Below are 15279 nucleotides of genomic sequence, written 5' to 3'. Positions count from 1 at the left end.
GAAATTGTCTGAACTTTTTGAAAAATATTATATCTATAATACGAAACAGATGTGTATATGTGTTTTGACGAGCAAACGTTCAAAACAACTTATGTAGGCCAGATCAGCAACTCGTACATGTTTGTTTGATCATACGCTATGTTCTCTGTTACATCTCGGGCGCTTACTCAATAACTATTCCAAGTATGTAGACAAAACATCAATATAGTGTGCAAACATTTTCGCCAATACTATTTGTTTACATAGTTCGTTAAGTATTTAAATGTTCCAGCAATATAACATAAATATTTTATTTTGAAGTATATACAATATAAACAATAGATTGTTTGTTTCTGATACGTGCTCAAAGCTACGCAAAAACAGTCTGCGCTAGCACCCCCCATTTTGAATTGGGAGAGGACAACTAACCAACAGCACCTACCACCCACACTTGGACTTCTTTAATAAAATAATGACACACTCACGGCCACAAAGCACAAAGCGAGATACATTTGTTCGCAGAAATGAGACGAGAACCATGAACACTCAGATTTACTGTCAAATGCATTAACCACTCGGCCACAGCCAATCAAAATATAGACAACTTTTCAGCCATTAATAAATTTGTCAAAGAGACACTTTTTTACTGATAAAATATAGACCATCAATTATTAAATACGGATCGTGGTATCGCATATTCCTCCTAATAAATATTTTCAGTCTTAATCCTAAAATCTAGTTTTCATAATTTAAGTTTCATGTAATGAAGTCCCGAATAGTTGTATTAGAAAATTTCATATTTTGTCCTGTAATTGACAAGACATTTCATTTTAAATACCTCGTTTAATATCTGCTTCTGCCTGCAGTTCTGATTTTCGAGACATTTAATTTTGTTGTGTATTTCTTCATCCGAGTTTCTTCGTGAACTTTTAAAAGGTTTCAACGTAGCACGTGCTCGTATATCTCCATTGTCAGTGTTACGTCGTAACTCAACCAGCTGAAATGAAAAGAAGCACGAACTTAATAATCTTTTTAATTCCAATCTTTTTTTACTTATTCTTCCCGTATTAGATAGTATTAATTCTTTATCAAATATACTGTTTAACCTGAGCATGAATAAAACACTAAATCGTCAGTGTTATAATTTTAGTAGCTTACATTTTGATAAAAATGCACATTTAGCTATTTTATTGATTTTTGAAATATATACTTATTTTATTATTGTATAATTTTTCAAACACAGTTTTGTGTTTGAATTTCGTGCAAAGCTACACGAGGGCTATCTGCGCTATCAGTCCCTAATTTAATAGTGTAAAACAAGAGAGAAAGCAGCTAGTCATCATCATTTGCACATATAACATTCTATATTACACATTGTTTATTTTTGACGAAAATGAACAACTTTTAAACTAAATCGTTCGACATTTTTATTTATAAAAAATAATTAAAATGTTATGATTTAAAAGAAACAGTCTGACGTGTAAGACACTGAGCAAGCTGAAAACAATTTAAGGTTAGGCAGGAATCAATAACACGTGCAGCGCGTCAGATACTCCAAGTTCAGCATTTGGTAAACTTTGTTTCACGACACCTATCGGAAGAATCTATTCTTCCTTACGTTTACAATCTTAAAGCTATTTACACCAGGGTTTGCGCTCTCTCTCATGAGAATAATACAACTTTATGGTAATTACACAAATAAAAAGTCAGTGATATTACATGCATTTCCTCTCAAACAAAACACTGTTCGAGTTTTATGTTATGAAAACAAGGCAGAGTCATATAACACGGTAACAAATTATATGTTACAGCCATAAAAAACTTTTTCATTGCTGCCTTGCACATAAGACACTTTGCCAAGTACACAACAAAGCTAGAGCGAAACAATAATGGCTACATGAACATGACAGAAATATCTAGAAGTGAAATGTCTTAGGTGTGCTGCCCAATAGGTCAGCTGTAGATTTACGGACTCGCAATATTAAATTATGGGATTCGATATCCTGTGATGAACAAACCCAGTTTGTAGCTTTGTTCTAAAACCACAACTTTTGACTTTAAAGAAAAAGTTAAGAAAGTGTTAACGCATAAATTAAATAGTAAATTAAGAAATAGTGCTGTGGATGCAGTTTTCTTCTGGAGAGGAAAAATAATATGAATGATAATAAACACCTTTTATATTTTGATTCAATCATATCATTAATTTGTTTTTATATGAATATCTTAAACACTTTAATGTAAATGAAGCTGCTTTAAAAGAACAAAATAAACTAAAGAATTTCGATGGAAACATATGTTTAAGTAGCTTTGATGTGAAGGTTTTTGTTTTTTATACTTCTGAATGAAACGATCGAACTCAATGCAGGTCTATTTAATAAGCATTGTGATGTCACGATATTTATTTGTGAAGACGTCTTTATAGCAAATTACTTTATAGCAAGAATTTTCAGCTTTTCTTAATGGAAATTTTTATGACCAGATTAACTCTATTGTCAAATATTTGATGCATTTTATGTGTTCGTTAAATGAAATGGTTATATTTGTATTCATGGTAGAGCCACTAGGACTACTTACTGCCATCCATAGTTTTAACTACGGATTGGAAGGAAGGTAGTCAGTCAATAACATTCTAACATTCACCATCCATGCTAAAGGATTGTTTTTTAATCTTATAATGAACCCACAGATTCAAGTCTGTAAAATATGTTTTGATATCCACACGTACAAACCCAGGTCGCCAGCTTCAAAATCCAAAATAGGCTGTTAAGTTTCTTCAAACGTTAGTTCAAACTTTTGAAAGTAAGAACCCTATCAAAAACGTTTCTGGACTTTACGCTCGTTTTAATAGTTGTGACCCGATTGCCTTTGAAGTTAATCAGGTGAATATTTTATTCATTAAAACAACCAAACATCAATTACGTTACTGATTTATTTCATAACGTGTAAGAAACATTAATTAATTGCCGCAAAGAACAATTATCTGCTGTACTTCATTAGTCACTTTGTTAATAAGTCATTAAATACACAGTCACCCCCGGTTATACTGTATGATATGCCAAAGAAAAATGTTACCTTTGTTTTAACACGTTTGGGATATAATAATCTGAATATTACAAACACGTAGACTTCTTTATCCTTAAGCTAAACTTTTATAGATTTTCAAGCCTACACTAAAGTTGCAGAATTTATATCTGGATTTATGAACGCCAACTATGGATGCTTGTTTATTTTTTGGATTTTGTGCGAAGCTACATGAGGGCTATCTGCGCTAGCCGTCCCTAATTTTGGAGTGTAAGACTAGAGGGAAGGCAACTAGTCATCACCACCCACCCCCAACTCTTGAGCTACACTTTTTCAATAAATAGTGGGATTAACCATAACAGTATAACGCTCCCACGCCTGGAAGGGCGAGCATGTTTGGTGTGACGGAGATTCAAACCCGCGACCCTCAGATTACGAGTCGAACGCCTTAACCCACCTGGCCATGCCAGGCCACCAACTATAAAACATTTACATTATCTGCTAACAGGGATACATATGGTTAAATATTATATGTTTCTTCATTAGAATCAAGGATTACTTGAATAGAAGATCAGGTTTCAGATCAAAATTGGCAAATATATTTAAGATATTGTTATCAACTATAATACGCCAACGACTTTAAAGCATAACATCAACTGAACACCATTAAATTCTTCAAACTGTTATTCATTTCTGTTTAACTACTTTTGAAAGCAGTCATTCGCTGGGACTGCAGTAAATCTAATGATTTACAACGTTAAAATAAAAGTTTCGAATCCTCTCGGTAGACACAGCAGATAACCAGAAGTGGTTTTGCTGTAAGAAAAAAACACACACGCACTTTAGAAAGCAAGGGCTCTGAGCTATAATAGTGCATTCCAAGTGGTTTTGTAATTATTTAAGAAATTCAAAAGTTTGACAAACTATGTTGAGTTAATATACACGATTGAATGGTTTACAAGTTTTCTTGACTTGTATAAGTTTTAGTACATATGAAAAATAACGTTGCGCATTTAACAAACCTGTTTTTTAGATACGATGTGTCGTAAGAAATAATTTGATGAAATGATAGAACATGAAAAAATATCAATAAAAAAACGTCAATAGTTGAAATATGTGTATTTAAAACAACATTTCAAATCAAAATCACAGATGAACGACACTTGCCTAAATAACGGTATTCTGTGTTTTACTGCTACCATTTTTGGTGATAAAATAAAAATTCGTGTTTTTTTTATATTTCTTGAAATTTATTGATAAATAAATAATATTAAAAGATGAACGTGTATATATATATATATACATTCCCTCCAATTTTGCCCAGAAATGTTGTGATTAGGTATTTTTTCTCTGTGTATTTTCTCACCGGAATCCTGTAATTTATTTATATCTGTTGTCCCAGATTCCTAATTTTTATCGTGGGTTTTGTAATCCAGTGATATATTAGAAAGGTGATTTATTTATCCAGTTTCTTCCATGATTATTTTATTCTGTTTATAAATACGGTAGTCTTAATAACATTCAGTATTCATAGCTTTTCTCTAGGTTAGGTCTCCTGAATCCTGTTATCTTAATCAGGTTTTTTTTTATTTCTTCTAATTTTTTTCACCAGAATTTCGTAAACCGCATAAAGTTATTTTGATTGGTTTATTATCCACAGTTCTTTCCCAGGTGTTTCATTAACCTATTAATAGCACTAGTTATTATATTTGTTAGTTCTGTTTTTTACCTGAAAATCCTGTAATCAACTGACATTTGTTGCACTTTTTATGTTGCTTACTAATTCTAGCTTTTTCTGCAAAATCGGTATAAATATATTAATAATATCATTATCTCTAACTCTTACCCAAGGCCTCTTATCCCATTGCTATTCACCAGAAACCCTTTAATTCAATCCTAGACCGTCGTGATATATATATATTATACAACAACACCCTAATCAACTGTATGCTTATATTTACAACAAAACGGATTTCGATGTGACATGTTAGGTCTGTATTACTTTGTCTCGTGAGTTAATGTGTACAATAGTTGTTGCAGCAAAATGATGTAGGGAAAAGCAAGACAAACCAAGATAATTTTCAAAATCTGTAATAGAGTTTGTAAAGTAATGTCCTGCTTTTTTCCTGTAAACTCAGGAGTGATTTAGGGAGACTAGAGAAACAGAAAAAGAGGTTTGATCTTAAATTTAGTTAGACAAACAGATTATGCGAACAAACGCAATTAGTCATACAAAACACTTGATAAAAGTTGTGTGACACACAAATGTTAAAGCTGAGTCTTCCAACAACTACTTGCTTTTTTTTAGAATAAACAAACATTATGTAGAATATTCAGTTTTTAGGTTATACGTCAAAGTAAACTTGTAAACAAATAAGCCACATCAATGGTAGTTTTCTTAAATATAGTGATATGAGATCTAGGTAAGAATTTAATTTAAAAATGTTGTTTCTAAAAATGCATTCATGCGTTTGGTGTATCACCGCTGTAGTGATTGTTACTTAACTAATGCGCACCAAACTCGCAGTGTCTGAGAATATATGAAACACTCCCCAAATTATCTTGTTTATAGCTCTTAGGCTATTTAAGCATCTTACTGACTTATAGGATATTCTTGACTGGAAGATATTTTATTTCTTAAGAAGTTCATAGTTGCAAAATTGTTCATTTGTTGAAACATTTTTTTTAGCCCATGAGTAAAATGTTCTGTTAATTTAGCACTCCAGAAGGTTTTCTGTATTCTTCTTCTGCGAGTCCTAGTAGATGATTGAGAGAGGCTAGAGTACGTAAACTTTTAAGGAAATAATATAAGAAAATCACGTTCCGTTGCCCTTAGATTGGAAGTAGGCACGAAAACCAAATACTGGTGAGTAGTTACGGTGAGAAAATCTGAGACATAACTTTATTCTAACAATTAATACGGCCATGAAAAGATTATTGGTTCCAGACCGATATTCCGAAGGGATATAGTTCTGAATATTAAACGTAACAAGTCAGTATCTACGTTGTATGAAATTGGAGATTTTAATTTGTTAGATGTTAGATCAATGGCCGACACTCCTTTTGTGAAGCACAGTCAAAATGGAAAGCATGTTAATGCTACGATGGTTTGGAAGCATGTGACTATTTTACGCACAAAATTTCTGATGCTTTATGAGAATAATTTAGGCATTGCAGAAAACGTTGAATGCCATACGTAGCTGTGATATAACTATATAAGCACAATTTCTGACATCATAAAATAAGGATTGGGATTAATCCCTACTCCCTCTTTGTTCGTGCTTATATAAAAACAATTATACATGTAGGCTTAATGCTCATTCAGGTTGTTTTATTACATACGTTGTAGTATGGGTATAATATTACATTAGGGACACAAGTCGATAATATTTTGAGGCGTATTTGTAATAATTCCAAAGACTTACAGTCATGTGAAAAAGTTAGAACACCCTATGAAAGTCTGTGTATTTTTGTAACATTTTTGGATATATAGATATTTAATCTCAATTTTAACAATACTGAGAGATTATAGGAATATAAATAAACAATTAAAACTGAAGAAAAGACTTTTCAAGATCTTCTGTAAATGTAATTCTACAAAAATGCATATTCTAACTGAGGAAAAAGTTAGGACACCCCACATTTATTCCCACTTAAAATGGCTCAACTCACACACAGGTATATCACACCAGATGCACATGATTAGAAGATCGTTACTCAATATTTTGAATGAGGCTTGCCCTATTTAAACCTCAGACATTTTGTTTTGTGTGCTCCTGACTGTTGAAGTGAGAGTGATCACCATGGTGGGAGCAAAAGAGCTGTCTGAGGCCTTCAAAAAGAAAATTGTAGCAGCTTAAGAGTCTGGTAAGGGATTCAAAAAGATCCCAAAAGATTTTGAAATCAGCCATTCCACTGTCCGGAAAATAGTCAACAAGTGGAGGGCTTTCAAAACAACTGCAAACATTCCCAGGTCTGGTCGTCCAAGCAAGTTCACCCCGAGAGCAGACCGCAAGATGCTAAAAGAGGTCTCCAATCACCCTAACATGTCATCACGGGACCTACGGCAGGCTCTGGCTACTGTTGATGTGAAAGTGCATGCCTATACAATCCGAAAGAGACTGCACAAGTTTAACTTGCATGGGAGGTGTGCAAGAAGGAAACCTTTGCGCTCTAAGAGAAACATCAAGGCCAGACTGAAGTTTGCCAGATAGAATGTAAACAAAGACCAGGACTTTTGGAATAATGTGTTTTAGACAGATGAGTCCAAAATTGAATTATTTGGACACAAGAACAGAGGACATGTTTGGCGTAAACCAAATACAGCATTCCAGGAAAGGAACCTCATACCAAGTGTGAAGCATGGAGGTGGAAGTGTCATAGTTTGGGGCTGCTTTGCTGCAGCAGGACCTGGACAGCTCACTATCATAGAATCCACCATGAATTCTAATATGTATCAGAAGGTGCTTGAGGATCATGTGAGACCATCTGTACGAAAATTAAGGCTGAAGCGGAACTGTACCCTGCAACAACGACAATGACCCAAAACATACCAGTAAATCCACCAAGGACTGGCTGAAAACTAAGAAATTGAGAGTCCTGGAATGGCCGTATCAAAGCCCATATCTTAATCCCATTGAGATGCTGTGGGGTGACTTGAAACGGGCTGTACATGCAAGAAACCCCTCAAACATCTCACAGCTGAAAGAATTCTGCATTGAGGAGTGGGGCAAACTTTCTTCAGACCGATGTCAGAGACTGGTAGATGGCTACAAGAAGCGTCTCACTGCAGTTATTTCAGCCAAAGAGAGTAACACTAGCTATTTGGGGGTGGGGTGTCCTAACTTTTTCCTCAGTTAGAATATGCATTTTTGTAGAATTACATTTACAGAAGATCTTGAAAAGTCTTCTCCAATTTTAATCGTTTAGTTATATTCCTATAATCTCTCAGCATTGTCGAAATTGAGGTTAAATATCTATATATCCAAAAATGTTACAAAAATACACAGGCTTTCATAGGGTGTCCTAACTTTTTCACATGACTGTATATTGTTGCTAACCGTAATGAAAGCTTTTTTATCTTTTAAAGAGTTCCGTCAGACTTCTCATAGTAATAATAATAACATAGAAGTAGGCTGAAAAAGTTGAATAACAATGATACATAAAACAAACTCCAGTTCTACTGGCGGAAAATTTTTCAGAATAACAGTTTGTTTCGTAATATTTACTAGTAATTCTGGTTATATTATTTGTGGCTAAAAAACGTGGAATGTACTTCACAGCAAATGAGTTAATAAACATTTAATAAAAAGGGCAAAAACTAGCTAAATATAATAACAAACTTATTAGTTTTAAAATAAAAAAGTGCCATCAAAGCAGCGTATTTGGAATTCTGTACTGAAATTGATAACGCTTGAGAAAACTAACTGCTGTGCTTATAAGTAAATAATAAACAATAATAGACTTCTGGGAGAGTTTCCGTGGAATGTAAAGTAGACAAGATATTAGTACACACATATACCTTAGGTACAAACACCAAGCATAGGGTTGTTGTTGAACAAAAGATGATGAAGACAGATATAATGACGAAAGCAGCGTCTTGCTTGTCTCGTAACACGAACGATATGGCAGCACCAATAACACACATGATCACCACATTGTAGACACTCATACCCACATACTTGGAATCGTTGAGTGCGGGAATGCTGACGTGCCGAGTTTCCCAGGCTAGAAAGCACCCAAAAGCCTGGAATTGTAAAGAAAAACACGTACAAATATCGTGTAAAGAAAACAAAAAATAATTATTTAAATGTAACAAATACAATAAAGAATTTTGATATACACGATGTCTTGAAATTTAGTAAGTCTTAAATAAGGTTTAGAACAGGAAGTTCTCTGTTCAAAGTCTTTTCTAATTGTTTGATAGTATTTCAAATCTTCTGATAGTTTCTCGGTTTTTTTAAAGAAATCATTAAAACGAATGTACTAAAAGAATTAACTGAATCTCTGAAATAGAAAGATAGTAATGAAGAATCATGACTTTAATTATTTTCAGTCGCTTGGAGATATAACTAATTCGGATTTTTTTTCGGTTATTTCCAGCTCAATCCGGTGGAGCAAATTGATTAGAAGCCTACCATTAAAAGGCCTTTGTACGCATAAGTTGAGCCCAGAAAAACTGTCATTTTTTCGCTCTGGCAGAACTCCATCTCTGGGATAATAACCACATCTTTCTTCTTGGTGGACGGCTATGAATTGTAAAAATAAAGACAAACCAATTTAGCAAATGATAGATCATTTGTTTCCCAAAAAAAACTGGAAATTATCTAAGCTCTGAAGACGATAAATTAACGTTCTCAAAAATAAATATTGTAGCAAAGCAAAATCAATTTCTTTAAAACAATTACTCATATTTAAGCCACTTTTTAAGAGTTTAACAATTAAAGTCGTTAAAATGTAAAATACCAGGTTCAAAATATTATGTCCACCAGGAGCACAATACTTAAAAACTAACTAGAAAAAAGATTATGTATTAGAGGCCCGGCGTAGTCAGGTGGTTAAGGCATTCGACTCGTAATCGGAGGGTCGCAGGCTCGAATCCCCGTCATATCAAATATGCTCGCCCTTTGAGCCGTGGGGGCGTTATAATGTTCGTTGCTAAAAGAGTAGCCCAAGAGTTGTCGGTGGGTGGTGATGATTAGTTGCCTTCCCTCTGGTATTACACTGCTAAATTAGAGACGACTAGCGCAGATAGCCCTGCCCCCCGCTAGTACAGCGGTATGTCTCCGGATTTACAACGCTAAAATCAGGGGTTTGATTCCCCTCTGTGGGCTGAGCAGATAGCCCGATGTGTCTTTGCTATAAGAAAAACACAAACACACACGCAGATATCCCTCGTGAAGCTTTGCACTAAATTTCAGATATATATAAATAAAACATTATTTAAGTTAGTTTTTTAACTTATAGACGCAAAAACATGATGATTAATGCTTTAAGTCAGTATAAGTCACAATGTAGTTGTTGCTTTTGTCGAGTTTATTTATACATAGTGGGATGTCATTAGTAAAATTCGTTTTAAAGAGTGCTGTAATACATCATTCTAAACATTCAACTGTGAGTAATGAAAACAAAATGTTTAACTAAAAAATAGGGCTTATATTAATTTATTACAAAGTTTTCAAACATAACAATGTCTTAGCTTGTGTAAAAAATAATTATATTTTATGTGCTTTCATCAAATGGCTAAAACAAAGTGAGATAATTCTTTTCCTAAATTAAGTTACAAATATTTCATTTGTTTTTATTTCTATTTTTTAGGCATAATTACCTTACGCTAAGTGGTTTTTTGGTCGATATCACATTAGTATTTTTTCATTATGTTAAAAAGATTTAATGCGTGTGAGTGTGTCCCAGACAAGAAAGAGGCACATGATGGCTTGTTTGTTTGTTTGTTTGTTTCTGAACTTCGCGCAAAGCTACACGAGGGCCATCTGCGCTAGCCGTCACTAATTTAGCAGTGTAAGACTAGAGGGAAGGCAATTAGTCATCACCATTCACCACCAACTCTTGGGCTACTCTTTTACCAACGAATAGTGGGATGGACTGTCATATTATAACGACCCCAAGGCTGAAAGAGAGAGAATGTTTGGTGTGACTGGGATTCAAGCCCACGACCCTCAGATTACAGGTCGAACGCTTCAACCACCTGCTTAATAGAGGCGGAATGAACGAAAATCCTTGAAAGAATTAAGGTGAATTTGTAGGAGGCTCCTTAAAAGGTACTATCTTTATTTTATTAATATACATTATATTTTAATTGAAAACAATACAAAATGGCCCGGCATGGTCAAGCGTGTTAAGTCGTGCGACTCGTAATCTGATGGTCGCGGGTTTGCATCCCCGTCTCGCCAAACATGCTCGCCCTTTTAGCCGTGTGGACGTTATAATGTGACGGTCAATCCCACTATTCGTTGGTAAAAGAATAGCCCAAGAGTGGGCGGTGGGTGGTGATGACTAGCTGCCTTCCCTCTAGTCTTACACTGCTAAATTAGGAACGGTTAGCACAGATAGCCCTCGAGTAGCTTTGTGCGAAATTCGAAAACAAACAAACAAACACTACAAAATATGAATGTACAAAAAAGTAGAGATGTTGAGACTTTAATATTTTATGAAAGTTTTATTAATATTTGGTTTATATAAAGTAACTAAATAAAATATGGTTATATAATATCAAACATAGCTCAATCTATTCAAGGAACCTCATTTATATCCTTCCATTAATAGGCCTTTTTCTGACGCGCGTTTAACACACGAGCATGTTTGAGGCATCGTTTAATTCGAATCTGCGTGTAGACCTTACTTTTATATCCCATTGCTGCAATCATAACGAGTAATTTGTGGACTTAACATGTAAATATAAATATTTGGAACACTCGCAAATTGATATTTCACACATTAGCAACACAGCACTAACGAGTGCAACTGATGTAAATGAATTCCTAATTTCTGTGTGATAGTACGTCGTCAACTGTTTTTATTAAAAATATATTGCTTTTTCTTTTTGTTTACAGCATTTTATTTCCAAGAGAGTTTGAAAACAGAAAAGAAAGAGAAAACGAACTGAGAAGTTAAGACTTGTGGATCAACCACAAATATTTTATCACAAAATATTAGAAAATCCTGTCATAACTCATATACTATTATTAGCAAATTACCAAGAAACAAGTTTTTAGTAACTTAAGTGAAAGTAATAAAGCGTTTAAGGAAATTGTGTTAGGATAACAATCACAGATGACTGCTGGTCATAATTATTGCATGTAAGAAAACATGCGACTGAAATTTATTTACCTGAAAAAAGTTTTTATATCTTAAAATTCTTTAAAATTGTATTAAGCAGTTTGATGCCATGTATTGAATGACAACATATTATTTAACTTTTTATTTTATATATAACGTACCACAAAGGTTTGTTTATTTGTTTTTCTAATGCGCAGATAGCCCTCGAGTAGTTTTGCGCGAAATTCAAAACAAAATATAAATATAATTTTTTCTAATTTTGCGCGAGGCTACTCGAGGGTTATCTGCGCCAGCTATCCCTAATTTAGCAGTGTAAGACTAGAGGAAAGGCAGCTAGTCATCACCACCCACCGCCAACTTTTGGGCTACTCTTTTACCAATGAATATTGGGATGGACTGTCACATTATAACGCACCCACGGCTGAAAGGGCGAGGATGTTTGGTGTGACAGGGATACGAACCCGCGACCCGCGGATTACGAGTCGAGTGCCTTAACCACCTGGCCGTGACGGACAAACGGTAACTGGAACATTATCCATTACATTCTGATGCATTTTGCGTGTTTTCTTATAGCAAAGCCACATCGGGCTAACTGCTGAGCCCACCGAGAGGAATCGAACCCCTGATTTTAGCGTAGTAAATCCGTAGATTTACCACTGTACTAGTGGGGGACGTTTAAGTTCTGATGATTATCACTAAAGGAAATATGTATTTCAGAACTGCTGAAAAGAAAACCTATATATGCACTTTTTAGCAGCTTAGCCTAATACAGAAAATAAAATAGCTTCAGGTTTGATCAACTGTAATTTTTATCCGTAAATTATAATAAAGAAATTAGACACCCAGGTAGTTAATTTGATAATATTATGTCCGGACAGTTTTTGTAATTTACTTATCATATTTTATACCCATATTATGTATTTTATAAAGTTTGATTACGTTACTTTAATTTATCGTATTTTTGACGTTGAAGTACATTTTTTTCTTTAATTAATCCGATTGGTAAACTAGAAAATGGGTGTTGTGATAATGTCAGAGATAATTATATTGACAGAAATGATTAATGACATCGTAAAGTCGTCTAGTTTAGGAATCTTTTAAGTACAACGTGTGAATGCTGAGGTCGTTCTTGAATAATGGGATATTTTTATGAGGTTATTTATAGTTTCTAAGGTACTTCGCGCACACAAAATATGAGAATTTATGGTAGTGACATCATCCATTTCTTGATTTCTTGTTTCATGGAAGTGAAGATGGTAAGATGCTCAGTTCCCTTACATAATAGAGAGCAGCGTGAGTTTATTGATGAGGAAAGAGAATGAAAGATTAACACTTTTTTATAGTGTATAATGCCTAATTGGTCGAAGAATGATCTGTAGATTGACAGACTCTGTTATTACATCACAATAATACTGTTAATTATTTTTATCAGATTTTTATTTCTGATACAATAGGAATTGATTAAAAAATAGTAAAATATCATTTCAGCTACAAACCGTATGTGTTATATGATACTACTGACGATCATTTCAGCTACAAACCGTATGTGTTATATGATACTACTGACGATCATTTCAGCTACAAACCGTATGTGTTATATGATACTACTGACGATCATTTCAGCTACAAACCGTATGTGTTATATGATACTACTGACGATCATTTCAGCTACAAACCGTATGTGTTATATGATACTACTGACGATCATTTCAGCTACAAACCGTATGTGTTATATGATACTACTGACGATCATTTCAGCTACAAACCGTATGTGTTATATGATACTACTGACGAGGTTTTTCTTGCATTACCAGAGCTCCTTTTCTAATACATTTAATATCAGGTTTAAATATATGTACATATTTTTTAATTTGTTTGTTTGTTGAGTTTCACACAAAGCTACACGAGAGCTATCTACACTATCCGTCTCTAATTTAGCAGTGTAAGACTAGAAGGGAGAGAGCTAGTCATCACCACCCACCGCCAACTCTTGGGCTACTCTTTTACCAACGAATAGTGGGATTGACCGTACATTATAACGCCCCCACGGCTGAAAAAGCGAGAATGTTTGATGTGACTAATATTCAAACCCGCGACCCTCAGATTACGAGTCGAGTGCCTCAACCACCTGGCCATGCCGGGCCTGATTTTTAATATAAGGTTTATTAAGTTAATTAATAACATAAATGAAGCTAGTTTTGCTGTAAAAATATATGAAGGAAAAAGCAATTTATTTATGACTTTGTGAGACAGAAACAATGATAATGAATGTTGAAGGGTTTTTATTAAACAATAAAATATATTAATAACGCCCAAGTCAGCAGAATTTACTAGGTTTATCTATCAATTACTCTGAGATAGCCCTCACTAGTACACTAGTCTACGGATTTACAACGCTAAAATCAATGATTCGATTCCCCTCGGTGGGCTCAGCAGATAGCCTGATGTAGCTTTGCTATAAGAAAACACTTGAACACACAGTTTGATATAAATTTCTCAAAACTCAATGAATTTACAATTAATAATAACTAGGATCTACGGGGAATTACATAATTTTTTCACTATATTCCTTAAATATTTCTCACAGATGTTGCTTTTATTACATTAGAGTATCTTGGTGCACGACATGCATAGTATGTCAACAAATACAGTGTATAAGTAGCGTACCACCAGCAGTTAACTCCGTTCAACTAGGACTGGATGTGTTAGGTTACAAATCGAAAGGTCAAGTGCTCTGGACATACAGTTACAACAGAAAGTGTTATTATCCCTGCGTTTCGAGTGGTTTTTTGCTCATAACTTAAAAAGTATCACGATTAGGCTAATAGAAGTATAGTGTATTATAGATATTATACCAACACACATCTACATACATTTTTATGTAAATTAAACGACAAATAAACTGTTTATAAACAAATAACCAAAAATAGGAGGAGAAAAAAGTGTTCGTACATTTCAGAACGTGTAAAGAAAACTGATATTCCCGTAAAAATTTTGTTTAGTTGGCGAATAAACTACATTATACCATTACAGAACTAGACACTGGGTTCATAATTATTGGAATTTAGCCAACAAACAATGTACTTCTGACAAATTAACGCCGTTTCCGTCATTATCTGCTTGGTCATCATGGCGAACAGGAAACAACTGTCCAGTGATTTTAAAAACCAAATTATTGTAAAATACAAGTCTCGTGTTTCCGGTATTGTTACACAACTTAATGTGCCGAAAACTACTGTTCAAAGCATAATTACCAAGTTTAAGCTTACAGGATTAACTGCTGACCTCCCTCGTTCCGGACGCCCCACCAAAATTTCACAGAAAACCAAGAGGAAGGTTCTCAGATAAGTTAGTAGGAACCCTCGTTTAACACGTAATGAGTACAGAAACTGGTAAAGGAAAGTGGGGTTGAAGTAAGCACCTCTACTGTTACGAACATGTTACGCTCTTTTGGGTTCAAAGCATGCTGTCCTCGTATAACTC

The 15279-nt window shown here is 34.3% G+C and overlaps 1 protein-coding gene across 1 annotated transcript in view; it reads right to left on the bottom strand.

Moving 5' to 3' along the window:
• LOC143223205 (gamma-aminobutyric acid type B receptor subunit 2-like) overlaps positions 1 to 15279 on the bottom strand; it is a 245278-nt gene that overhangs the window by 7730 nt on the left and 222269 nt on the right. The window contains exons 14-16 of the mRNA XM_076450812.1: positions 9138 to 9248; positions 8522 to 8746; positions 818 to 976 (exon numbers count right to left, since the gene is read on the bottom strand). Coding sequence (XP_076306927.1) covers positions 818 to 976; positions 8522 to 8746; positions 9138 to 9248 — 495 coding nt within the window. The remainder of the gene's footprint in view (positions 1 to 817; positions 977 to 8521; positions 8747 to 9137; positions 9249 to 15279) is intronic.

The sequence above is a fragment of the Tachypleus tridentatus genome, chromosome 8, assembly GCF_004210375.1.
Source record: "Tachypleus tridentatus isolate NWPU-2018 chromosome 8, ASM421037v1, whole genome shotgun sequence".
Taxonomy (NCBI): domain Eukaryota; kingdom Metazoa; phylum Arthropoda; class Merostomata; order Xiphosura; family Limulidae; genus Tachypleus; species Tachypleus tridentatus.
This window is presented reverse-complemented; position numbering and strand designations above follow the sequence as displayed.